General features: G+C 35.4%; 5 protein-coding genes across 6 annotated transcripts; 4 read left to right on the top strand and 1 right to left on the bottom strand.

Moving 5' to 3' along the window:
• Positions 1–809: 809 nt before the first annotated feature.
• Positions 810–2,733, top strand: LOC133695373 (CRIB domain-containing protein RIC7-like). Of its 2 annotated transcripts, XM_062117334.1 has the most exons (5): positions 810–948; positions 1,087–1,231; positions 1,364–1,467; positions 1,652–1,748; positions 1,992–2,733. In XM_062117334.1, exons 2-5 carry the CDS (start codon positions 1,171–1,173, stop codon positions 2,486–2,488), a joined length of 759 nt encoding a protein of 252 aa, XP_061973318.1. In that variant the 5' UTR covers positions 810–948; positions 1,087–1,170; the 3' UTR covers positions 2,489–2,733. The 2 variants fall into 2 exon arrangements, with proteins under 2 accessions (XP_061973318.1, XP_061973317.1); XM_062117333.1 differs by lacking the exons at positions 810–948; positions 1,087–1,231 and having other exon boundaries at positions 1,241–1,467.
• A 434-nt stretch (positions 2,734–3,167) lies between these two features.
• Positions 3,168–5,202, bottom strand: LOC133695371 (piriformospora indica-insensitive protein 2). Its single transcript, XM_062117329.1, has one exon. It carries the CDS (start codon positions 4,983–4,985, stop codon positions 3,552–3,554), a length of 1,434 nt encoding a protein of 477 aa, XP_061973313.1. The 5' UTR covers positions 4,986–5,202; the 3' UTR covers positions 3,168–3,551.
• A 7,120-nt stretch (positions 5,203–12,322) lies between these two features.
• On the top strand, positions 12,323–16,454 carry LOC133695092 (uncharacterized). Its single transcript, XM_062116900.1, has 2 exons — positions 12,323–13,640; positions 15,997–16,454. Exons 1-2 carry the CDS (start codon positions 12,526–12,528, stop codon positions 16,016–16,018), a joined length of 1,137 nt encoding a protein of 378 aa, XP_061972884.1. The 5' UTR covers positions 12,323–12,525; the 3' UTR covers positions 16,019–16,454.
• Positions 16,455–17,684: 1,230 nt separating this feature from the next.
• On the top strand, positions 17,685–19,637 carry LOC133694254 (uncharacterized). Its single transcript, XM_062115747.1, has one exon. It carries the CDS (start codon positions 17,685–17,687, stop codon positions 19,635–19,637), a length of 1,953 nt encoding a protein of 650 aa, XP_061971731.1.
• A 3,811-nt stretch (positions 19,638–23,448) lies between these two features.
• Positions 23,449–25,388, top strand: LOC133694252 (zinc-finger homeodomain protein 5-like). The gene is made up of 2 exons (XM_062115745.1): positions 23,449–23,894; positions 24,102–25,388. The coding sequence occupies exon 2, from the start codon at positions 24,250–24,252 to the stop codon at positions 25,120–25,122; it is 873 nt and encodes a 290-aa protein (XP_061971729.1). The 5' UTR covers positions 23,449–23,894; positions 24,102–24,249; the 3' UTR covers positions 25,123–25,388.
• The last annotated feature ends 2,394 nt before the right edge of the window (positions 25,389–27,782 follow it).

The raw sequence follows: 27,782 nt of genomic DNA, 5'->3' as shown, positions 1-27,782 counted from the left end.
CACCAGGCCAAAAGGGAGATTTTGGAATACTCGGAGGTTTCTATTACTCTACATAGAGACTCAGACCCATCACTTTTGTTTACAAATGAAAGATCAATGGTTGGCCTGACTAGTTAATCATCTAAACTCTGTTAGCTGATGATTAATCCTACACTTGATATTTTATGGTGCAATAGTTAATATCATAGTTATAAAACCAACCCATCCGGTTTAAAATGATAGGTTAGATGGATCGATCTCCAAGATTATAGGTTAGATGGATCAAATTAAGTTGATTTAGTCAATTCAAAACATTATTATTTTGATTATTCTTTTTGAAAAATCAAATCAAGTCAAGTTTAGTAACGATGGTTAATATTGATTTGTTTAGAAAATAGCAAGAATGCTTAATTACTCATGTATTAAGCAAACAAAAGGAACCTTCCAACGAAAATGGGAGCCTATATATAGATAGTGCTGTATAAGGAATATACAGATACAGGCTATCCGAGTAGTCAGCATGCATCAGCAAAGTCAATAACAGCCATGCATGCCAAAAAAGCAAACAGCCTTCCATAAGAAAGACTTGTTAAAACCTTCCTAAATTTAGTATTTCAATAATGGTCCAATCCTCCTCATCCCTACACCGAAAACTTCGATCAGTTTTTCGTTTTTTGGTTAATGGCCATCGAATTAGGTGAGTCTTGCCTTATACAGCAATTTTCTGTGTTGCTTCTTCCCTTTTCTCATCACCACCACTCTTCCTAGACATTTGTCAAAAACAGAAGTGTTTCTGATCCTACTCGTTTTCTTTGAATCTTATTCCTTCTTCAAGCTTGGAAAATAGGCGAAAAGTTTCTTATAGAGTAATTCAACCGTCTAGTTTCTCAACAACTGTAGTTTGAATTCATTGTTGCCATGAGTTTGGTGACTTGGCTTGTCTCATCAAAGCAAAGTTTTCTTGTCTAAGTATGATCTTGTTTCCATAATTTTTCATTAATGAATATCCTTTATGCAAATCATTTTATTAATTTGTATGACAGTTCTTGCCTTTCAAGATATATCTTCTAAATTCAAAAAAACCTCTCCTTGCTTTCTTTGTTTCAGATTTGAAGCTTCAATTTGTCATCATCTCCTACGAAGGCTTTTATCGTCCCCAAATTAATCCTATATGTATGTCTACTTGATCAAATGTCAAACAACAAAATGAAGGGCCTATTAAAAGGCTTAAGATACATCTCTCAAATATTCGGTATGCAATTTCCCTCTCTCAAATTGCTCTCAAATTCTTCGTTCAACATGCTTAAGAAGCAATGCAAAAATGGCAAACAATTTATGTGCTGTTCTATGGGCGATGTTGATAGAAACTTTAACGATGTTGCAGACAATGATGAGGAAGAGCCTGAAATGCAGATTGGTTTCCCCACAGATGTAAAACATGTTGCCCACATAGGATGGGATGGTCCCTCTGTAAATTCACCAAGCTGGGTAAATGTTATTCTTCTCAACTTATTTGGGATAGTGGATAAAAATTCATCACTGATATCACATTTGAAACTAGTCGTAAGGGACATTGAAAAGCTAAGGTTTTTGCAATTCTCTTTCTTTTTTTGTTTCGAAGAGAAAAAATCGGTAATCCTCATTGAGAGTGTGTTCTGATTTATTTATGTAGATGAACGAGTTTCAATCTCAACCAGAATATTCATCAGCTCCCTTAAGTCTCAACAGAGACGCGAAGGAGGAAGGTTCTGCAAAATGGGTATCTGAAGGTACAATAGCTTGATTTCTTGCATAGCTTTTTCAACTTTTTTTCCTTTCGAAAATGTTTCTTTCATTAGTTTATATGTTGGCTTTTGTTTGGAATTCATAGCAAATATGGTAGCATGCTAGCTATCATATTTTGATTTTGTTCTTGATTAACATCTAGGTATTGCGTACTAGCTTCAATAAAAATGAATAATAAATCTCACTGGTCATCATTTTGATTGTTGTTGACTGAAATTGCTCGGCAGGTTCAAATCGAAAAGGTTCGCAGGCACCGAATTCTCCAGCAGGGGCGCCTAGTTCTCCAGTAGGGTCGCATAGTTCCCCAACTCGGGACTTGCCAGAATTGCCGAAATCATCTAGACGGCGTTCATCATCTGGTACATCAGCTGAATCTCCAAGCAGAGAAAAATCAGATAAACCTAAACAATCTAGGCGGTCTTCACGAAATGGCACCAAAGAATTGGATGGTACTAGAACAAGTCGGAATCATAAGGATCCTAGTGGAGAAAGCGAGTCACCCTCAAATTTACCTGACATACCGAAGAAATCTCGGAGGAAGAAGTCGAAAGATGCCTCTGTTGAGGGGTCAACTTCAAGATCGAGATCTAAAGCCCCAGCTCAAGAGGGGGGTGGGGAGTCAGAAATGATTACCAAATCTAGTAACAGTAATGAGCAACGTCAGACCAGAGGTTCAAGTCCTTCACGAGATGTTGAGGAGAGTGGATTGAGTGGAATTTCTTGATCATATTGTAATATTAATATTCTTATTCTTACACTGGGTAGCTACTAGAATCTTTAGTTGAAACCAAACCAAACAGAGTTCATTTCCTTTTGGTCTTGATCGTTCGACCCTCCCTATGGTACATAAATCACTTGTGAGAACTGAATTTTTTTCCTTAACTAGACAGCTTCATTTTGTTTTTGTTTATTGAACAATACAATGACAAATATGATGATCACATAACTAGTTTTTCTTATATTTTCCTATATCTGTTCATAATTTATAAGTAGTTCTGGCCTATAATAAAGGTTAAATGATCATTGATTGATCACAGAAACATGTCCTGGTATCCTGGGGCCAAGCAATCCTACTCTACTAGGGATGATATCACAGCAGCATATATTACAGGAATCACCGGGTATGCTGGCTGCAGTGGAGGAGCACTAGTGCCACATTGCAGGAATGGAAGCCATTAAAAAGTGTTTATGTCCCTATCATTTCCAACGCACTTTAGCTGTTATGTTATCCCAGTCTTGTACAGAGAAGATTTGGCTTTGTCACCCCCAAGATTTCTGATCGATGCGAGTCTCAGCCACACAGTAAAATCACACATACCTCTCATTTGGGATTACAAACAGTAACATCTAGCAACCGCCAAAAACACAACTCTACCTTTCTAGTCTCTCCATAAAAGAATTCATTAAAAAAGGTTCAATATTTAATTAAATAAAACAGTAAAGTAACAGCATATAGGCTAGAAATCCAAGCAAAATTCATATTACTTGGACCAAATCCAAGAAAGTCAGAGCAGAAATTAGGCCTCTCATGTAGCAAATGATCCTCAAATCCCAACATCCGAACTTGAGAGACCCAGAGTCCTCAAAAACTTGTATACACAGGTTGAAGAAGGTCAAACGATAAACAACACACTAGTAGAGTGGAGTATCTGGCTTGTCACCAACAAGAGCCATAATTACATTCTTGCCCTAATCAGACCACTGTTCTCAAGAAAGCCCTGTCCAATGTCAGTGTATAAACCTGTTCTGTCTGTTAGCACTTAGCACCTATTCTTCTCTGGGTCAAATTAACAGGATAAAAAAAACAGAAATCCAAATCCAAGCATCATCCGAGATGAAACCTGTGTTTGAGATGATGATGAGGAATCAAGAGAACCCTCTTGGACGAGTACAGGACTGGAAAGATCTGATTTGTTGCACAGCTTCAGTTTCCCTAAACTGCCCTCAAATTTACCAAACCCTGAGAAATCACCACCATCAACACACAGCCCTGAGTTGCCCTTCAGCTTCAGCTTTTCAGCAACCTTGGAAGTAAAAGTAACTGGGATTTTACCACTCAAATTGTTGTTCTCCAAATTGATCTCATAACCACATTTCAAGAACCCCAACTCTTCAGGCACAGTCCCTTCAAGCTTGTTGTTATCAAGCCCTAAGTAACACAGGTTCCTTAAATGTACCCCCATAGAAGCTGGAATATTCCCAACCAAACCCATGTCAGAAAATCCTATTCCCGAAATACCCCCAAGTTTCTCCCATATTTCCGGTATATGCCCTCCTAGCAAATTTCCACTCAAATACACTTCCTTCAACCTGGGCATTTCGCCTAAAAACAAAGGCACTCCATAGTTACCGAAGCTGTTAAAACTCAGGTCTAAGAACTCCAGACTCTGTAAACTAACCAAGCTTTCTGGGATTTTACCAGAAAACCGATTATGACTCAAATCAAGCTTCAAAAGCCGAGATAAATTACCCACAGACAAAGGGACATAACCGTCAAGATAATTTTGACTCAAATCAAGAACTCTCAATTTTTTCAACTTAGCTAGACTGAAGGGAACCCCTCCGCTTAACTGGTTTCTTGACACTGTAACCTCTTCCAAGTTAACCAAAGAGCCAACCCCATCTGGAATATTGCCATAAATACCATTTCCAGTCAAAACTAGCCTCCTTAAATTAGTAAAATTACCAATGATGCCACTTAGAGACCCAACCAGAGCTGGGTTCTCAATAAACACAAGCTCTTCAAGGTTAGCCCCAAAGCTCGAAGAAGAAACATCAGGCACCGAAACTGGCATCTCGGTGAAACACTTGTAAAAGAACAGCTTGCGTAGGAACTTAAAAGAAGTGAAGACAAGAGGGTTAATGGTGGAATTTGGAGAGCAAGGCGGGTTGGATGTGTAGTCAGAGACGAACCCGAAACTGAGTTCAGAAATGTGAGCCGTTTCAAGGGGAGGCTGGGTTGAAACGGAACCGTTTGGGGTGAGTGGTGGTTGTTCTTCGGTGAAGTACTCGCAAACGATGCCGTGTGGGGCGGAGAGGCAGAGGTCGTCAGGGAAGAGAGTGCGCCAAGGGATGGCTGAGTTGATGGAGTAAAGGACCTGAAAGAGGGAGTCCTGCTCGGCGGAGTCGAGGAGAGGTTGTTGGTGTGAAATGACAAGAGAGGACATGAGAGTTGCGAGGAAGAGAAGACCGAAGATGGGAAAGGAAGAGGATATAGCCATGTTTGAGCTGTGCAAAGGATGGGCTTACGGGAAGGGTTTTGATGAATGAAGAGGAGAGAGTGGGAACTGGGAGCTAGGGTTAATATATTGGGACAGTGAGAGAGGTGCTGGCAGTGGTTGGTTAGGCTTGAGGGTCATGTCATGGTGAAATGGAATATAGTAGAAACAGTTTTAGCTTTTGCTGGCTGGTTTTGGTTGCAGCCTTGCAGGGAGTAGGAAGGACTACTTTGTCTCTCTCGAAGACTACTCAAGCCCTAATTATGACCCGTTTTTACTTTATTATATCTAATGTTAATTCCTCGGAAAAGATATTCTTTTAATCATAGTCGAATTAATTTTTAACTAGTATAATAATAATAATTATTATTATTATTATAATTATAGTTATTAACCATGCCATATCCGAGATTTTCTTTGTTTTTTTTTTTCTTAAGGAAATTAAGGGAAAGTCAAATGCACTGCCATTTGCCTGCTATGGGGTTCTTGGAGTGTGAGGGGATTAGGTTGTAGTTTAATTAGCCATTCCTAGAATTTTCATGATCCAACCTTCCCATGAAATTTTATTTATTTACTGTCCATGTATACAATTCAACGTCATCAAAAGGTTCGGAAACTTTAAGGTGTGATTGACCATTTTATGTCATTAAAATTAGTTATAGCAAGCCGGTTTCTTTCTGCATTATAAAAATATTTTTAAAAATATTTGAAAATTTTTTATTTTTTTATTTATTTTAAATTAATATGTTTTTAGTGTTTGCAAATCATTTTGACGCGCTGATGTTAAAAATAATTTTTTATAAAAAAAATTATTTTAATGCATTTTGGCACAAATTTTTTTATGAAAAGCAACCGCAACTACACTCCTAAATAGGCAAACTTTGGGGTTTAAGTTAAACTTGTCTTGACCTAGTTCAAGGCTTGAGTTACGAGTTGGTTATGTCTAATTAAAACCACTGTATTGTTAATTTTAATATATCTTTTTAAAGTAAAAATTAAAATGAAATATTTTTTATTTTGAAAAGAATTTAAAAAATTAAATTAAATTTTGGATGTATTACATGTAAATCTATGATATTATCTAGATTTGACTAGATTAATTTTAACTCGATTTATTTTTAAAACTCGGCTCAAATTACACACGGGGCACACCCACCAAACCTTGACATATTTAATAACACTTATGTTCACTCATTTGATTTTTATCATTATGTGTTTGGGATGAAGATTTGATTGATTTTTTTTAATATAAAAAAGTATATATTTTTTATTTTCAGAGGTGTGATTTTTTAAAAGGTATTGTTTATATTTTAAATAAAATTACACCTTTTAAAAAACCAAATCATTCCTCTAACCCAGACATTCTTTTAATCAATTACTTGAAAATAATAGGGGCATTGTTGACTTTTGAAGAGTAGACTGATCAGTAGCCTTGCAATTCGCATGTAAAAACAGAAATGTCGGAATCAGAACCAAATTATCAGAGTTCAACGAACACACACACACACACGTTATTAACCAGTGCTCAAATAGCCTCTTAAACCTCGAACACGTCTCCAGCATGTCACAAAAACCAACCATCACGGTCCAACTGGTCCCCGTTCACGCGTCCGAAACCTACCCAACTTTAACATCAATAGCCCAAAGGCTTATTTTCGTGTCAGTGACAGTAAAAAAAGCAGCCGGCGTTGGCCGACAACAAAACCTCCGGACAGGGCAGCCGAGGAACCGACAAGGACGCGCCGCAGCCGCCGATTTACTGACTGCAGTGTCCCGTGAAAGGGAAGTTTAATCGATCAAATCGAGGCACTGTTAGGACTTGTGGCAGTGTATTAGTGGCTATTTCTGTGACACGTCGAATAGGTACGGAGGATCATTTCCGGAAATGATAAAGCTTCGGAATACCAAAAATTTCCCCAGTCACAGAGGGGATTCGGTTCAGACTGTGAGTGGGACCTTGTTTTACTATGGACCCACAAGGAAACCCTTTTGTTTTCACTTTTTAACACAAACCAACCTTTTCTTCCTTTCTTTTTATCTTGCCCTTTTAACCTTCTGTTGCTCCTTGGGGAGGAAGCGGCTACAGATGCTCTGAGAGCAGAGAGGAAATGTCAATGTTTCTTCTTTTTCTCTTTTTAACAAGGATGGCAAGGCTCCAACTCCCAAGTAACAAAAGAGAGAAGACATGGACTCCAGTCACTCGGACTTGATTTTTACTTGGAGCACTCTTATGAGTCTGCTGGGCTTTTTTCACGCTTGGCAATAGATATTGAGCTGTTCTTGGCGTGCCGTAACTTGCAAAACAAAATTCCTTGTGTGTTTGAGAATCCTTCAATCAGTTTAGCGATGAAGTTTTATGGTTTAGAGAAATGTTAAAAAAAAGAAAAATGTATAAGCTTTTTTCTATCGTCGAGACTTGATTTTCTCTTACAAGTGTTGTAGGCTATAAAAATACTTCACTCACCGACTTACCTGTGAAGACGAAGGAGTATAGCTTGTTATTGCAGGATGGCACCGCTAGAGTAGATCGCCTTCGTGATTTTAATTGTTAATCTTAGCTTTCTATACAAGTAGTTCATCTGGTAAAGAAATCTCATGGCTATTGTTTGTAAAATACGGCGTTTTGACTGGTCGCGCTAATGATCAATATGAACGATTAGATATGAATATTGATGTGGGTAAATGTGATAATGGTTACTTTTTATTTAGAAATATATATAAAAAATAATTTTAAATATTTAAAAATATATAAAAAATAATTTTAAGTAAAATTTTTTCTTTGATTTTAAAAATTTGAACCGCATTTTCAAACAAATTTATAAAATTATATTGTTGAAAATTATAGACAAACCAAGACAGAGATTAAAAAAATATATACTTATAAATCAAAAAGTTTATGTCTATATTTAATTAAATAAATTAAGAATTATTTTTGCCAATAAGTGCAAAAAAAATGTTAAATTATTTATTCGACTCGCTTCATCATGGGTCGGATAATTTATTTTCTAATACAAAATGATAAATATGTAGGTGTTGTTAACGTGTTTTTTAAAGAAGAAAAATATAACTATGGATTAAAAAGTTGATGCTTGCATATAATAAAATAAAATGATAATCATATGTATTAATAAATAAATAAATAAAGATTTGTTAGCACAACACCAAGTGCAGGATCCCAAGTTAATTTTTAACAGAGTAGAAAAATAGAACAATATCACAGATATATTTTACTGGATCATGATTTTCTTAACTGAGAAATATAAAAATATTTTTTATGCTAAACAAAATAAATCTTAAAATATATGAACCAATATAATGAGAAAGAATTGTTAATGCCAACAAAATTTAAAAATAAAAACATGGTCATTCCCATAAAAGTAGAAGATACATAAGTATGATATTTAACCTCATTTTTTTTTAATAAAAACATTTTTTTATCTTAAATGTAACTTTTTCTTAAAAAAATAATTTTAATTTTAAAATAAAGTTTATTTGTGTAAAATATTAAAAAAAAATTTATAAATGAACTAGAATAATCTATTCAAAACATGAAATACATACAAAATAATTAAAAAAACAACCACTATTTTTTTAAAAATCTAAATAAACAATCTAAAAAATAGAGAGAATGGATAATAATTTAAATATAAATTAAAAAAAATATTAAAAAATTACATATAAAAATCAATTAAAAAAAAGGCTAAGCATGTAAGGCCTAGGAAGTCAAGACCACCAGGCCGCATGCGGAGGCCTTAATTTTTTTTTAGAAATGGAACAGATGACATGTCGTCCGCTCCAAATTTTTTTATAATAAAATCAGGCGACTTGTCGCTTACTTTCTCCTTATATTTTAGCTTTAGTGGTTATCAGAAAATCAAGGTTGATGGATTTTTTTTATCCCAAAAATCTATCTTCAATCAACTTCGACTAAAAAACACCTATAAAATACTCTGTACATATTAATAAACATATATATGACCTCAAATAATCCAAAGGTTGGTCTATAAATCCAAAATCAATTCAAAATCAGAAATCTTTTTGAAATCATATTTACCATTTTAGGCAATAAAAAAGCTAAAAAACACACATGAGACTCTTCTTATTAAATGAAACTCATTGGTAAAAAAATCAATGTTTTCATGGGCTAAATTGGCATTGATCGATTCTCTTTATACTACTGAGATCCATGCAATTTTCTTTTTTCTTCTTCAAACCAAGGACTAAAAAGTTAAAAAAGCAAAGTTTTGTATTGCAATTGAAAACTTGAAATATTGAGAGACTGTAAAGTTATAAGTTAGAATCAAGAGCACCATGGTGAATTTCTCCTTGTTTTTTTAAAATGTCACTTTTTTCTCTCAATGTTTTACACTTTGATCCCTTATTTTTTGATTTTGTCCCTCCTCAACAATTCTTGATAAATTAGTAATGAACTTTGGCATAAAAAGATGCAACTAAAAAGAAATAAAGTTTGGGGATTAAACTATAAAAAATTAACTATAGATGCTATAGTAAAAATACTGTTTGTTTTAGAGTTTCTTATAATATAATTATAATATAACGTTGCATTTCAAGAAAAGGAGTGCCATTAACATCGAGGAGAATAGATCCTGTTTGGTTTTTCATTTTAAAATATCTTTGAAAAAAATTAAAATTTGTTTTCTTTGCTTTAAATTATTTTTTTGTGTATTTTTAAATTATTTTGATATGACATTGTCAAAAATAACTTTTTAAAAATAAAAAAAAAATTATTTTGATATATTTTTAAATAAAAAATATTTAAGGAAAGATGAAGAGTTAAATGATTATTTATATATATAAAAAAGATTGCTCGCCATTCTTCCTCAAGCTATATATTTCTCTACTCACATTCTATTCTCAGTTAAAGGCGTTATTTGCTCGCAACTTTTCCCAGCTCCTACTTTACAAATCTCTCGCCTCGACCATAACTACATAAACAAGATAAAAATGTTTAATTGATTCTCACACACATAACCAAAAAACAAAAATTCATAAATTAAGCAAAATATGGTAATATTAATATATATCCAACTCAATTCGACATGGATCGAATTTTGACAAATATTTAAATACAATTTCATAAACAATTAATTTATTAAATAACCCATTCAAAGCTCATTTCAATGACCGAATATTCAGTTGGTAGCTAGATATGAAAATCTTCAAGTTTAACATGGATTTTTTAAATAAAAAAATTATATTTGATAAAAAATATAATATTTTAAAAATTATTAAAAGTATATAACGATACATAATCCTACCATGATATCTAGGAAATTATTCATATAAAAATTTAAATATGCGCAACATTGATCTGTAATTCTACAATATATATAAAAGAGACAGTGAGAGAAGCAAAACTTTGAATTCATTCAAACAGAAAAGATAAGAAAATTAATCTCACAATAAATTGATAAAAACAACTTGCATGATTCATAAAAAAACAAAAAGATTAAATTGTTACTCTGCATGTTCTTAATTTTCCATTGGTGAGTTTGAGATCAAATTAAGAGAGATATAACATCTCGACAACAAATATCTGTTATCACATGTGTTTTAGATTGTGATAATAATTGTAATTTAATATATTTTTTAATTAAAAATATATTAAAATATTTTTTTTATTTTTAAAAATTGTTTTTTATATAAATATATCAAAACAATTTAAAAATATAAAAAAATAATTTATATAGTTACGAAAGGAGCCCAGGGAGACAAGAAAACGTGGCGTCACTTACTAGATAAGAGTCATGATTGTTGCTATATATATATATATATATATATATATATATATAATTAAGGAGTTGATGAATCACCTGGGACACACAGATGGTGGATGCATGTGTTTGTCACTCTGAAAACAATGTAGGCTCTCAGACATGACCTTGTGAGATGATCGTTCCTATAAATCGCAACCCTTCTGGGCCAGGCGAGCACCTGGGTTGTCTTATAAGTACATGATCACAGGCGTCGTTTTATAGTGGCTGGTTGAACTCAGTGATCCATGCGTCGTTTTGTAGTGGCTGGTTGAACTCAGTGATCCACCATTGTTGATGCACTTTTTTGTCGAAGGTCTTAATCATCTGTTACCACTGAAGCAAACTGGGACGATCATATTCATCCATGGTGGCTTTATTGCACATGCATTCATAGTTCACGAGACGAGGAGTACGACTCTTCTCAGCAGCTGCGATTTCTGATTGTTAACTAGCTCTTTGAACCATGGTCTCGGTGCTTCTTCGAAATAGCTATTCATGCTTACAATTTTTTTTATATATAGATTTTTTTAAGGAGTTTTTAGAGTAGGATAATAATTACGGTTTAAAATATTTTTTATTTAAAAATAAATTAAAATAATAATTTTTATTTTATTTTTTAAAAATTATTTTTGATATCAGAATATTAAAATAATTTAAAAAATATAAAAAATTTATTTAAAAATTTTTTATTTTTTTTAAATATAATTTCATCTACATTCTGGAACATGGTCTAAAAGTTTGTCATGTATGAATTACGTACCCACTTATTCAAGAAGGTCTTCGTATTCAATTATATTCTATTAATTTTAATTTCTCTAAAAAATATAATTAATTAATTAACTTCCTGAAAAAAAATCACGTCAAATATATACAATAAAATATAATAACTGTGGAATTATATCAAGAAAATAAATGTATAAAGCTAAATTTACTAAAATATTTTTTAAAATAATTCAATCCATAAAAAAAATTAATTAAAATTTGAAGAAAATATATAGTTTAACTCGCAGCACCTTTCCTCATGCCCTAGCAGTATTGTGTATGTAGTGGTAACATGTACAAAAAAGATAACGTTAAAGATTTTAAGTTATTTTTAATTAATAATGATGTTAACAATAATAAATATTTTAGATTAGTTTTCAATTCTTGTGTGTGTGTGTGTGTGTGTGTGTATAAATACTATATTCAATGAGTCTAAAGTTTTTCTCTAATTAGTTTATTCTCTCACAAATTATTACAAATTACGACAATATATTAATGAATTATTGATTGTTAAAGGTATATTATAATAATAGTAATAAAAATGAATTTAGTTTTTTTAAAAATCCTAAATGGATTTTATTTTTTTACTTTTTTATTGATAAAAAAGGATAAAGAATTCAAAGATGGACGCACAAACATAGAATCAAGTTAGGGTTGTCTTAGAACTTTCATGGGCTGAAATATGGGCTTTAAGGTGCCAGAAATTAAACAAACTTATCCAAGTCCACTGGGCCTAACGTACGAAACTTCACGAGTCGTGGAAAGAGCGTGAGGATCACTGTAACTCGGAGACATCCACTTTCCTTCTCAGATGACACCAAAACGGAGTGCAGCGAAGAGTGAAGGAGTCAATCCTAAAATATCCGCTACTCCACTTCAAACTCTTTCACCTTCCACAAAATAAAAATAACAAACACCTGGCTCTGAAACCACCACCACAACTACCGCCGCCCACCACTGACAGTGAGACAGTCAGCCCTAGCCCCCAATTTGACTGATCACTGATGGGCGAACAAACCAAAATCCAACCTCAATCACAACCAGTCCAATCAGAATCCCAGGCTCTCCCCCAAATCGAAGCCCAGGTCCAAACTCAATCACTGTCTCAGCCATTCAATACCCCCACCATCACCACCTCGGAATTAACCACTGTTCCACCACCAATTACATCTCCTCCCGCCAAAATCCCTTCCCGTCCTCGTAAAATCCGTAAAGTCTCACCCAATGCTGCTGCAACCACCGCTAACGACCCTAAGTCTTCCCCAACCTCCACCACTACCACTACCACTACCACAACCGAAACACCCAAAACCCCTGCCATCAAAACCCCAAGAACAAAAACGTCCCAACAGCTAGTAATCGCCACTCCGCGGATCGTGGCAAGATCTCTAACATGTGAAGGTGAGCTTGAATACGCAATTCACTATCTCCGTAACGCCGATCCACTCCTTGCTTCCTTAATTGACATCTACCAGCCTCCTAGCTTTGATACGTTTCCCACTCCTTTCCTTGCTCTCGCTCGCAGCATTCTTTACCAGCAACTTGCTTTTAAAGCAGGGTCTTCAATTTACACGCGCTTTATTTCGCTTTGTGGCGGAGAGGCTGGAGTTTTACCCGAAACAGTTCTTGCTTTGACTCCACAACAGTTGAGGCAATTTGGGGTTTCTGGGCGTAAAGCGAGTTACCTTCATGATCTAGCTAGAAAGTATCAAAATGGTATTTTATCGGATTCTGCGATTGTAAATATGGATGATAAATCGCTTTTCACAATGCTTACTATGGTAAATGGGATTGGTTCATGGTCAGTGCATATGTTCATGATTTTCTCGCTGCATAGACCGGATGTGCTGCCAATTAATGATCTTCAAGTGAGGAAAGGAGTGCAGTTGCTTTATAATTTGCTGGAGTTGCCACGCCCATCACAGATGGATCAGTTGTGTGAAAAATGGAGGCCGTATAGGTCGGTTGCGTCATGGTATCTTTGGAGATTACAAGAGTCAAAAGGGTCACCTTCCAGTGTGATAGCAGTGTCTGCTAGTGGTAATTTGACACAGCAACAGCAGGAAGACCAGCAGCAGCCTCAGCTTATTGACCCAATAAACAGCATTCTCAATCTTGGGTATGTCCACGTTCAGTTTTGTTGCATGGCAAATTTGATTCATCTAACTTTCATGTTCTGCGTTGCTATTAGTTGTTCGCGTGCTTCTCTTCTCTTCTTTCTCGATGGGTTGTTTATTTTACCCGTTTGAAGTGCTTCAGTTCTATGTGTTTGTACTTCAAAACTTGCAATGTGGTTAGTTGTTCGGGGATATAGTTCCTTGCTAGATTTTACATCCATAGAACTGAAAGGGTTAGTTTGAGTTTTTAATTTTTAATCGCTGAAAGGGGGGGTCATGTATGGGGTGGTTCTTGAAAGTTTCTGATCCGAGGCACGGGGATGTAGGGGGTGTGTCTTAGGGCTGTGATTCTGAACTTGAAACATTTGTTCCCTGGTATTTTCCAAAAGCTTTGCATCACAAGACTTGTTGGACTTAAATTTTATGTATGAAGGGATGGATATACCAAAGTTGTTAAAATAGGGATCCTGACTGCACCGTGAACATGGGGGAGGGGTTTTGTTAGTATTGAATGGGGGCTTATAAGATTATCTAAACTAGAGAAATAAACAATTAGTCTTATAGATACACTGCACATTAACGTATCCTTAGTTTTAGCATTTAGGCCTAAATCATTGCGGGTAAACTTTATGCCTCCAGAAAATGGCTGTGCAAAATTACGTAAAATATGTAGCAAGGACTGAAACATAGAACAGTTTAGAAACTGAAGATGGAGTTGAATTAGTGGGAGACTAGGTGGAAAAGAAAGAGGGGCAATTAGTGGAAATAATAAATAGAGTATGCAGGGGGCTCACAATAGTTTGTTAAACACTCAGCAAAATATTTTATCTTCTGTGTTGGACATAGCACGTCAATCACAGATTAAACATTGATAAGAGAATGCAACTCTAACCTGCCAAACCTGTCTACTGTAATTAATAACTGAATCTGTCAGGCATGGACAATTAGTATCATGCCTATTATTTTTTGGCTTTAAGTATTATGAGATTGCCGAGATCTACAGTGTTTTCTTGTTAAGTTCATATTGTAGCTCTCTAGTTGAAGCTGAAAGAAATATGATATTCAGTGATGTACCTGTCTAATATTACGGACAAAACATTTCAAGTGATATAGGTTTAACATAAAAATTCATTTGGTTTCTTTCAAAATGGAAAGTTTGCTGTAGTGGAAACTAAAACGTAACACTTCCTCTTCACCTTACTTTTCATGTTTTACTTTGCTTTGTTTGCTATATCTCTAATGATGGCAATCCCCGTTTAAAAAACTCAAGTTCTGCCCTGCTCTCGATGATATGCTCGAAAATGACTACTATTATGGTTATATTTTGGGATTCTGCTTGTATTTTCCACCATTTATTTTCTATGCCTTGGAAAATGACTACTTTTGTGGTTACTGTAAAACCTGAGGCTTTAGTTCTTTCACATTCTAGATGTTATATTTAATGATCAGTGCCATGACTGCTATACTATTGATAAAGCTTGTGAATATCATTGTTGACATGAATGTTGTACTATTGATAAAGCTTGGGAATATCATTGTTTGCTCAAACCAATGCCAAAGTGGGTCTATCATTATATGCTTCCCAGTTTGTTCATGACAGGTTTGATTTTATTTTCAGAGCTGTTGTTAGACCTTGTGGCATTTGTAAATTTGGAACCTGAGATTGAGAGTTGAGACTTCCTTTTCTTTATAAGCGGATCTATTTGAGGCATAGCAGAAAAGTTCACGCACCTAGTAATGGCATATAGTTATTTGCAGTCTAGTCAATAGTGTGGAATACTCCATGTTCAAACATTCCTTGTTTTGGGATCTTGCCAGGGCAATACACTATTGTTCTCGCTTGCATTCCTTTGTGTTATTTTCTTAACTACCTTAAAAGATTAACCTCTTTAATTTATCTAGGCTTGAGTTTATTTTTACTCGGGGTTTTAGGTGTCCCTTTTCAGTTTTATTGCTAATGCTATAATTAAATTAGGTGATGCTTTCATGCTTTATAGTTTCCTCTTGTTGAAAGTTTAATTTCATGTTTTCCAAACTACAGAAGAGATTTTTCTGGTTGATTGATTTAATGGAATTGGAAAACTGATCTTACTGCCCGCTAAACTCCCTACCCAACTGTGATGAGATGGTCAATGGACTGCTCTTGAATCACCTAATGTGGCGGGCACTCGATTTCACAAGGACCCAGGCTAGCTGGGATACAAACCGTGGTTGGCAGGGTCTGAATAATTTAATTTGCTGAGCAGAACAGAATACTACGTTATTTTGTAGAATTTAAATTGCTGTACTTTGGAATACACATTCGTGTTTCATATGGCTTTTTGACATCTGTTCCTTTCTTTTGCCATCATGATTCAGGGCCTGTGCTTGGGGACAATGATTGGGACCTAGGATGAGGAGTTATTCTTCTATCCAGCAATCATTTGAGGTGCTTCCAGAGCTGCGCGATAAACGTAGACATCACTAATGAAAAGCCTGGACATCCAAGACATCAAGAGATTTTTGTACTTGCCTCTTGCTTTGAAAAATAAATAACACTAGATGCGGTCAAGCTCCGTTGTCTTTGTAAAAGATTGGATTGACATAAGAACTTTCTTATAGGACATCGTAGGGTTAGAAGAGCTTTCAGTGTTTTTGCCTTTTTTACTGTGGCTGGCTAGTTGTATCCTGGAAATACAATTAGAACCTTCATCTGTAGAGGCAATTGCTCTTATTAATTGACCATCACAATCTGACAATGTACATAGGAATCCTGGACAAGGTTTTATATGTCCAGGGTATTAAATGAATCAGATTGCAGAGGTGCATCAGCTAAATTGCCCACAGGAGCTATCAGAGCGTTTTCAAAGACTCCTAGAACACAATCCTTCTCTCCTGCGCAGGTTTTGCTGAAGGTTGATAATGTCAGCGAGGCTCTAATCTGTCATAGACAAGTCACCCCGTTGCCCAAAATTTCCTGCTCCTACCATCTGAATCTATGCTCTCTGATGGAGACATGATTTTTTTTTTTTATTACGGCCTGTTTGTTTGAAAAGTAAATTATTTTTTATTATTTATCAGGATCATGCAAAATGATTTCCTGGAAAGTATAATAAAAGTAGAAAATTATTTGTATCTATCACATAAAAAATAAAAATTATTTATTTAAAATTATTTTTTCAAGCGAGTGTCAGAGATGTCGGAGAAACATAAACAGCCAGACCAGGAACAAAGGCCGTTAATTGTTACATTGGAAGATAACATCTGCAGCCAACCAGGCAACGAAAGGATTTTAGCTTGCCAGAGAGAAGAAAGACCGTTAATAAACTGTGCATCAAAAACAAATATATTGTCATTTACTTATGTAGGCATGGATCAAATCAGACTCTTTCCACGAGAATTTCTTGTAATAATCGACAACAAAACCTGATAACGTTATCCAAACGAACATATTGTTTTTTTTTTTTTAATAATTCCATGCCGTACTAATTAACATAAGTAGATTATTATTACAATTCGCCAACTAATTTTTTATTTTCTTTATTCTTAGTGAAGGAATATTCGCCTAACTTATTAGTATCTCATACAATTCTTTTCACACATTTAAAGTCTTAAACTTCCCAATGCGAGAAGAATTTGTCTCTACCCTGACATGGCTGTAAAACTCGGATTGACGGTTGTTGGGCCTTTGATTCATTTGTTTGTCGATCCTTCTTCAGAAGTTTGCTTTTGTATCTTCCAATTTGTTTTCTGGCAGCATGGCATAAACAATTAAACATGAGGACAAGACCAAAGACGGCTAGGGGATGCTGGGATTTGCCACCGCATCTCTGCATGGAGGATAGTAAACAATATATAGACATGGAAAAAGGGACTTACAATGCATGATAGCACAGCAAGTAGGATATTCTCGACGAATATCTGCTACATTTTGCATCTTGTTCTAGTTTTCTTCAATGGCAAAAAGATTGCCCATCTTTATCCTCTTATTAAATTCACTTATTCTTATTATAAAATAGCCCAAGAAAGTTGTTGCTCATCACAACATACACACCTGAAAAAACAACATGAACTACGAGAATTATGACCCTTCTTTCCCTGATCAACCTGTGGTCGATCTCTACCTCCCAGTATGGGCTAACCTGCCATCCTTTCAGTCCAAGCCAGCCTTCATTTGGGCTGAAGATGGCTCAAATGGTGCAACCAAGAATTCAACCATCACTTATGCTCAACTCAATGAATCAGTTCACTCAATTTCTACCCAGTTACTTACTCAATTACAAAGAGGTGACACTGTCGTGATTTTATGCTCACCTGGGTTAGAGCTTGTTGAGATCATCTTTGGGTGCCAAAGAGCTGGCCTTTTGTGCATCCCTTTGTTCCCACCAGACCCTTCTTTCACTAAAGAAAACTATCACCATCTTGTTAGAGTTCTGTCCCAGACAAAGCCCAAAGCTGCCATAGCGCACCATGATTACATTGCCAGAGTTCAACACTACATCTCCTTGTCCTCTGACAATCATAAGCTTGCAGAGATGTTGCAAAAGCTCACCTGGATCTCTACTTCTGATATCAAAGACAAGAAAATGAGTTCAAATATGGGCTCATTGCCTTATAATGGCTGTAGACCAAATGAAATGTACTTAATCCAATACACTTCAGGTGCTACAGGGATTCCAAAACCTGTGCTGGTAACAGCGGGAGCAGCTGCTCACAATGTGAGAGTAGCCAGGAAAGCCTACGATCTCTATCCAAACAGTGTTATTGTCTCTTGGTTGCCTCAGTACCATGACTGTGGCCTGCAGTTTTTGTTATTGACTATCATATCTGGTGCAACAAGTGTGCTAACATCACCTGGCGCCTTTGTGAACCGGCCTGGGCTATGGCTTGAGCTGATTTCAAAGTTCCAAGCTACTTGCACTCCAGTTCCATCATTCTCATTACCACTTGTTATAAAGCGTGGTGGGGTTGATAAAGGAACTCGGCCTATAAGTTTATGGAGTTTGAAAAACTTAATCATCATCAATGAGCCTATTTACAAAGCATCGGTTGACAGGTTCGTCGAAATGTTTGAGCCTTTTGGGCTAAACCCATCATGCATTTCTCCATCTTATGGTTTGGCAGAAAACGGCACCTTTGTTTCAACAGCATGGAGAGGCAACTGCAGCAATGCTGCTAGCTTTCCACACATCCCATCACACAACAAGCTCTTGCCATGTGCAAGGCTTGCTTCTCAACGTGAAGAAGAAGAGGACATGGACATTATAGTTGTAGACGAAGAAACTTGTGAACTTGTTGTGGATGGAACGGAAGGTGAGATTTGGGTCTCATCTCCAAGCAACTGCTCAGGTTACCTTGGCCACCCATCTTTAACTCGAGAGATATTTCAAGCAAGACCAAGGAACAAGGTGAGCCGGTGCTTTGTCCGCACAGGCGATAGAGGAATCATCAAAGGAGAAGAAAGGTTTCTCTATGTGACCGGTCGGTGTTCAGATGTTATCAAACTCCCAAACAATCAAGAAATACACCCTCATTTCATAGAGACAGCTGCTCAGAATAGTTGCCAAAAGTTTCTCAGAGGAGGTTGCCTTGCTGCATTTGAGATGTCAAGTACTATAGTTCTTGTTGCAGAGATTCAAAGACACGAAAAGGATGTTAAGGTATTGAAACAAATCTGTGAGTGGGCCAAGAAAGCTGTTCTGAAGGAAGAGAAAGTTGAAATTGGCTTGATGGTTCTAGTTAAGAGCGGATGTGTTCCGAAAACAACTTCAGGGAAGATTCAAAGATGGGCTGCCAAAGATATGCTGATTAGAGGCAAAATGAGCGTGGTAATGGAGATGCAGTTCGAGGATAACAATGAAAGATTCTTGCCATCGTACGAGGCAATAGGTAAAGCAAATAAAGAGATCAGATGTCAAGGGGGAAACAGAACAAGTACTGTTGCTGAAGATAGAGATCAAGAAATCTCCCTAGCATTTTCAAGCACTCCAAGGCGTCCCCCATTGCTTTCTCTTCTGTGAGAAAAATATATTGTCTTTGCTTGTCTTTGAGTAAGCTAGCGAGTTAGTGCTAAATCTTTCGTTTAACCAGATTCCGAAGCAATTTGTTTTTCAAGTCACCATGACTTGTTGTGGATTCATCGATGCTTTATTAAAAAAAGTCTATGCAATGGTGGAGCTACATTATATCACATAAACTGAGAATTTAACCAGATTTTCCCAGGAAAAAAGTATAGAATTTTGGTTTGGGCTTTTAGGTTTGGTTTAGAGTAAAAATGCCCGCGGCTCCAGGTGTGGTAAGGCCCTTTTCTTTTCTGCTTGCTTCGAGCGTGTCCATTCACCCAGGCCCATAAGCGACGACAGTAGCTATCATCAAGAGTTGATCGCATAGTTGTCGAACGTGGTTGTGATCCGAAAAAAGGTGGCCCATGATTTATTGAATCAACTGAAAAATCATCAAAAATGTTTTGTTTTTTTTTTATTATTTCTTGTTGTTGACCCATCAAATTAATCAAATTTTATTAGGTTAATATTTTTTTTTAAAAAAATTATTTTTGCATTAAAAAACCCAGAATTCAACAAATTAATACTTTTTTTTTTGCTCGAATCAAATTTTAATTCTTAAATTTTCCAGTAAAAGCTTTTTTTTATATAACGAATCTAGCAATAAATGGCTCAACCAAGACAAGACCTAATTAACCAATCACTTCAAAAAAAAGTATTTTCAAATAATCTTTGGTGACCAAATTCAACTACAAGAACTACGTGCAAGGATCATTTTCTTCTCTATAGCTTGATTTTATAAACAAATGTAATCCAAAATCGAATCAGTGATACTTATATCATGTATAGTTTTACTTAAAATCAGTAAAACTTCATCAAATTAGTCCATCAATCTACAAGCACATTTAATGACTTCTAGTGAACCTAGCTAGCTCTAACATACTATTCCAGGCCTCCATCGGTTCCATGCCCAGGATTCTGCATCCCCGGGAGGAGCAGCTCGATCCATTAGTCCGCCTCTAGCTCCCCGAACCCACCCGACAGCTGGTTGTCACAACGCAGAATATAATACCAGTGAACGAAAAAGTAACACAGATCAAGATAAAATCTGAACATTTCGAAGAGATTTTATTTCCTTGCAGAATATGACACGAATTGTTGAATGTATCATTCACGGTTGCCACTGAGTAATCCCTGGAAATGAACTCTGTTTACGAACAATTAAACTACAAATAATGTAATTAAGAATCTTATAAGGAATTAATTAAATCCTAACTCCGAGCAAACACAGACGGCATTCTTAATACATGCAAGCAAGATGAAAAGCGATGGACGTATAAGAACTTGTTTTGGGAAGGGAAACAAGGGCATCGTTTTACTTGGAATATTTTCTTAATGTATCAAGAAAGATATTGGTGAATATATATAAAAATATACCTAATCTCTCAATAGATGGTAGAATTAATTGCTTTGATCTTTGGATATCAGAGTTATTTTGATATTCAGAATATATAGTTTAATCTATACACCTAAAGGCAATGACTAGATTTAGTAAAAGCTAATTTCAACTTCAACCGCAATTCCAAACCAATGTTTCCGTTTATGGTTGAAGTGTGAGAGAAAAAAATCAAATCTTGAGTAAAAAATCACACTCGTGGTATGGGTGTTTGATAATCCCCTTAAACACGTGGTTTTGTAAAGAGAATACATTCAAACCATGATTTTGAAAAAAATAAACTAAAATTTCATGTTTTTTCCCTTCCAAATTCATGGGTTAGATGCAAATCATGAATTTGAATACAAGCGATAGCCTTATTATAGCAAAGGAATCACGCCCTCGATGGGGTTATAGAAAAGAAATAAGAGCCCAACCTTAGACTTCTTTATATTTATCTACTTGCTGATATGCTTACTTCTTTCGACCAAGAATTTCTCACACCGTATATCGAACCTTAAACCACTTGTCTTAAAGTATACATTTTCTAAATCAGGCACGGGAGAAGTTCAATCTCGAATCCATGTTTTGTTTGAAAGCTTTTACTCATCGATAAACACATTAACAAATCACTCACGTAGTCGGTGAGCCATTGCTAGTGGAAGGAGCACCATGATCACAGCATTAATGAACTGCCACAAGTACTGTGGTGGGCAAAAGTATCTGAGTGTGTGATGCTTTAGCCTGCCACACCCCAAATCTTGAATGCTGCAATGCGCATGCCAAATTAAGCTACCTAAGCTAAAATGTCGAGAGATATTGAGATTAAAGCTCTCGAAATGGAATAGATGAAAAAGGAATTAAAAATTCTCCTATGTTCCCAAGAGTTTCATACCGGATGTGATATTCAAACATCGAAATTGCAGTGGAGATTAACAGGACTAAGGCCTAGAACGAACATGTGCTATGCATCTGAAGAAAGAAAGAAAGAAAGAGGCGGGAAGAAAAGATTCCGAGTCGGATCATGCTACTCGTAATAATAAAAAATGTATAAAGCTCCTGGCTCCTGGCTCTAGCTTTCGGGATTCTATTGGTGGAAGCTGTATTGCAACAAAAAATGAACATGAACCGGTAGAGAGGGCTATGTAGCAAGCAAATAGGCAAGTACCAAAGCAAAAGATGTTGAAAGAGAGGGACAAATTAAGCCATCGATTGCATCACAGAAAGGTAAAGACATTGCTTGGGGCAAGCGTGGTGTTGCAGGGAGGCTTGCGATTCAAAAACAGAATGCCTACCTTAGCCATTGGTCATGCTTGAGAGTTGAGATTGAGAGAATCATTCTGCTCTACATTACACGACAACACCATTCCTGTGGACCGTTCCCATGCAGGTTTTTTTCACTTTTTACCCCCCCACCTCCTTCTCTCATTTAATGCAGCTCTTTCCCTCTTAATTTGTATAAAAATTACCATTAAACTTTAAGCATTTATATAACAGAATCTTTAGTTATTCTTGGGCAATCTTAAATATATTATCCATGTGATCCAAACTATAACATTTACAGAAATTTTATTTCAAATAGCTTCCTTAATTAGATGCTCCAAATCCAAGTAAGCCTATGTATGATATTATGATAACTTTCATGTTGCGGAATGAAAAAAAAGTTCAAGAAAAATTATAAATAATAGTTGTTTTTGTAATTAAGAGATGAGCATTTGTTTTTGTGTTGTAAAAATGCATGTAGCTTAAAAAAACATTAAATTTGATTCTTTTAATGTTTTTCTATGACTTTGATATTGTGATTTTAGAATTAGATAATTATTTATTTTTTTGTAAAAATATCTTAAATATAAATTATATCCAATCATATATATTTAATAAAATTAAATATTTATACGCGTTTGCTAGCTTGTCAAATTACAAGTGTTGATCAATATTATGTCTACAATAATGATTTAAAAAAATAAAAAAAATTATATATATATATATATATTAAATAAAAAATACTTTTAGAAAACACCATTTACTGCTGTAATAAATACACATTAAGATTTCAAAAGAGAATTTCCAAGAAGACCATATAAAATTGTAGTTTACATTAACTAAATATTTTTAAGAATATAATAAAAATAAAATGGAATTTCAACCGGGGATATATTATAACACAAACCCTAACACTGTAACAAAATATAGAGCTAGCCTGTAAAAGTAGGAGTTTGATCATGAAACTAATTACAGGGTGATGCAATGTCAAGTGTGGTTTTCGACTAAAAAGCACAGTGGCGAATATATATATATATAAAGCTAGCTAGGTCGCATAAAGGGCGAGGAAGGAATACACCGTATGCATCTGTTTGGTTATTTAGGGGGTCAGGCTGGGCTAAAGATAAGAAATGGAAAGGGAGGCAATAATGAAGGGGTGAAGTGGGACCCAGTGTGGCAGGGCGTGGGAGAGGGATGAACATGACGTTGTCGGTTGTTTTGTGCAGAGAAAGGGAGGGCTCTTAATCTCATCACCATCTCCTCACAAAATTTATCTACCCTCTGGCTTCATCACAAGCAACCAAGCTGTCTCTTGTTGGATATGTAGTTGGCCTGTTGGAAGCCCAGAAGCACAGTCCTTGCTCCCATGCTCTAAAGCTTAAAAACACCACACAAACCCTCTCTCTTTTACATCTTTCCCCTGCTAATTCTTTTGTGGTTTCTGCATACTTGAAGACATTAGCTAGAGAGAGAGAGAGAGAGATGTTAAAGACTTGATGATGGTAATAAAGCCTGTGGTGCTGGTACTGCGCGCTAGCTGTTGCCTCTCTCTCTCTCTCTCTCTCTCTCCTGAAACTGTGAGTTTTGTCCCATTTAACGTTCATTTTCCTTTTTGTTCTTAAGATCTTCTTTCTTCGTTTTATTGCCTCTCTTCCATCTTATCTTTTGGAACAACTGAGGATGGAGCAAGTTCTTGAATTTAGCTTAGGGCATTTCGTACGTATTTAAGCTGCTAGTATACTATGATTTTTGTTTTTGAAGTGCTTCTTCTCCTTTACTGTCAGGCATAAAATCTTGGAGGGCTCCAAGATTCGAAGTTCCAATATTGTTATATCAAAAAAAAATCCGAGAGCTTAAGATTTTCTTTTCAAAAAACAAAAAAAGATTATACATAGTGCTGCGTTTAAGAAAGCTAGGCGTGGTGCAAAAATCATGGAGATAAGAGGTCTAGAAAATGATATAAGAACGTCAGTCCCTTCAAGTTACAGTCATCAATCGTCAGGGCTAGAAGGAAAAAATGGGAACCACAATGACACCACTGTCCTTACTTACACCCAAACCCTAGATCACCAACGCCAACCCTCAAGATCTCCAAACCCAGATCGACTTGCAATCATCTCAAGCGGATCCAACTCCAAAACATCTAATACAAGGTACCGCGAATGTCTCAGAAACCACGCGGCCAACGTAGGAGGCAGTGTTTATGATGGCTGTGGTGAGTTCATGCCAGGGGGAGAAGAAGGAAGTTTAGAGGCACTAAAATGTGCTGCTTGTGAGTGCCACCGCAACTTTCACCGCAGAGAAATCGATGGGGAGACTCAATTCAGTCCTGGTTCAAGAAGAAGTGCTACCATGGTTCATAGTCTTCAGTTGCCACCACCATTGCCTTCTCCAGCTGTGCTGCATCACCACCACCACCACCACCAAAGATATTCTATGGGGTTGCATACCAGTCCTAACACTGCAAATATGGTTCAACCCATGAGTGTGGCTTTTGGTGGTGTTAGTGGAGGAACTGAATCTTCAAGTGAGGATCTCAATCCTTTCCAGTCTAATGCAGATGGAGTGCCACCTCCTCCACCTTATGTTATGTCAAAGAAGAGATTTAGAACAAAATTCACACCGGAACAGAAAGATAAGATGATGGAGTTTGCAGATAAAGTTGGGTGGAGGATTAATAAACAAGACGATGAGGAAGTGCAGAAGTTTTGTGCTGAAGTTGGTGTGAGGAGACAGGTTTTCAAGGTTTGGATGCATAATAACAAGAATTTGAAGAAGCAGCCACAGCCAACAAGTTCCACTTGACGAGAACGAGAACCCATGATTTTTTCCTTGAACATCATTAATCGCTTCAGGTGATAAGGGGTCCATGACGGATATAAATGTGAAAAGCCTTGGCTGATAGCTAGCTAGTTGTGTAGGAAGGAGAGGTCTATGAACAAAAAAAAAGAAGAAAAGGAAGGAGGTGGTTTAGCAGGATTATTGAATATGGGAACTAAGGTCTTTGTCTTTGATCAGAAATTTGTAAGATTCTCATGTTATCTTAATTTCTGCAATCTTCCTTTTTCTCAGTGCCAATGTTCTTTGAACCTAGCTAGGAAAGCTAGCTTCCATTGTTTTCCCATTGGAGTTATTATGTTGGGCCGGATCGATCGTCACATATCTTTCATTTCCAAAGTTACTCAATTACTTTCCCCATTATTATTATCAGAGAAGGGAAACGAAGTAAGAGATTGTTTCCTTGTTCTTCATTGTGCTCGATTCTGTTCAAGTTCTAACACAATCATACGAGGAACATGTGCATGAATCCTAATTGATATAATGGCAGCCATATGGGCTATGTTAGTCTTGATGTCATATCTGTCCATATCCCTAACTTAGCCTGTATTTGAACCCAAAGAATAGTAGGGCTGGGCCATGTTTAATTCCATCCTCATCCATCATTTAATAATCGATTGGCCGCCGTTATAAATACAGTGGGGACATGTTTTGTATTTCGAAAGTATAAAGATTTATTTTAAAAATATATATTTTTATTTTTTTATTCAAATACATTTATATTCTTTTTATATTTATTCATGCTCTCTTACAACACTAATCGAACGTAAATTTAATTATTGATAAAAAACAAGTAATCTGTTGAGTCTCGCATGAAATATAATTGAATTTGAGGTGAATAAATGTCAAGATAAAAACGAAAGCAAAGTCAATGGATTTATCCCCTTTTGGCACATTTTATATTATAAAACAATACGCTGAGATATTATAAAACACTTTTAAAAGCATATTTTATACTACATTATCAAATAATTACTCAAAAACCTTTTGTTTTTGTATTTTAAAAATATTTTAAAAAATTTAAAAAAAATTATATTTTCTTTACTTCAAATTAACTTTTTTATATTTTTACTAATGTAAACACAAAAATTTTAAATAAAAAAATATATTATTTTAATATTTTTTAAAATAAAAATTTATTTAAAAAACAACTATTATAACATCATATTTTATAAAAAATAATTGCTGTTCACCTGTTGCGAGTCACCGTGGTATGGAGACTTTTTCCTGCCCAAGTCGCATTCTGTAGACTGTTTTTGCATATGCAACAGGAGAAGCACAATAATTAATATTATTTATATGGTCTGAATTCATGAACAAGGGTAGCGTTTATGTACAGTATGGCATTTATTCCCTGACTTCATATCATTCAGCATCTACCAAAACTCATAAATTATTACAGAATATGTGGTGGTTCAATTATTACATAAAATTTTCATACATCGATAAATTTGTCAAAAATATTTTGTAAATTATACATCCTTAATTATATTATTTTGGATTGATTGAGAATCAAGTATAAATATACATATACTTTATTTATTTTTATGAGATTATTATAATCTCATGATCCAAATTATAAATTTTATATGTTAATATAGATTAACTCTTGCCGATTCAATATGTTATTATTTTAATATATTTTTTAAAAATATCATTTTGGTTTTTTTCTATCAAACCATGTTTTTTTTCATAGTTATCCAATTTATATTTAGATTTATCAAGTTAACTAGATCTCATTAAATCAATTTTTACATGATTTTTTATTTCTTGCTCAAAAACACTGTATTAATGCATGAATATTTATTTTTATTTTTAAAAAAAAAAGATTATTCTGACTCGGTAACACATCAGCAACACAGGTAAATGATTATATTCAAAAATAAATGAGTATAATTCATGCTCATGCAAAAGAAAGTGTAAGAAATCATTCAAGAATAAAGGCTACCTTATAAATTTTTTATCTTGTAATTAAAGATACTTCCATGTATTGAAACTAATTAATTTATAATCTTCTTCCCACAAATTCATACCTAAATTGATGAGAAACCCATTCTAAATCCTTCTGCTGGGTTAATCTGAAAATTAATCTGTATTATACAAAACCAGGCCAGTGGATCTTTCTTTTAAAAAAAGAAGGAAACAAAAACAAAAGAAAGAAAAAACCCAACCAAGACTGAGCTGTCTTTCGAACCAAGTTTAAGCCTGTTAAATCAATCACCCTTCACCCCCAACAAACCTTAACAAAAACTCTCTTTTGATTCAAACAAACTTCAGTCTCACTCACACACATCCATCTTCACTTCATGGACCCTACACGGCACCCTCCCTAAATCCCATAAATCACATCTCTCTCCTTAAATCCTACGGCCCAGCTGGCCTACAGCCTCGTCCCTTCACTCAATCTCCAACCCTTCAAGATCAAAATGCTCGATCTTGAAATGGGTAAACACTAAGCGTTTTCGTCGACGTCTACGTACTCAGCTTGTTAACGATTCCAATCGGACATGTCAACTGTGCGGATTCGATTGCCTGTGTTGCGGTCAATGATGTGCTTGTGATGCGTGCGTGGGGTGAGAATCTGGGCCGATGAGAAGGTTCTGACGTTATCGGACGGTGGAGGAGAG

Source organism: Populus nigra, chromosome 5 (genome assembly GCF_951802175.1).
Source record: "Populus nigra chromosome 5, ddPopNigr1.1, whole genome shotgun sequence".
NCBI classification, from domain to species: Eukaryota; Viridiplantae; Streptophyta; class Magnoliopsida; order Malpighiales; family Salicaceae; genus Populus; species Populus nigra.
This window is presented reverse-complemented; position numbering and strand designations above follow the sequence as displayed.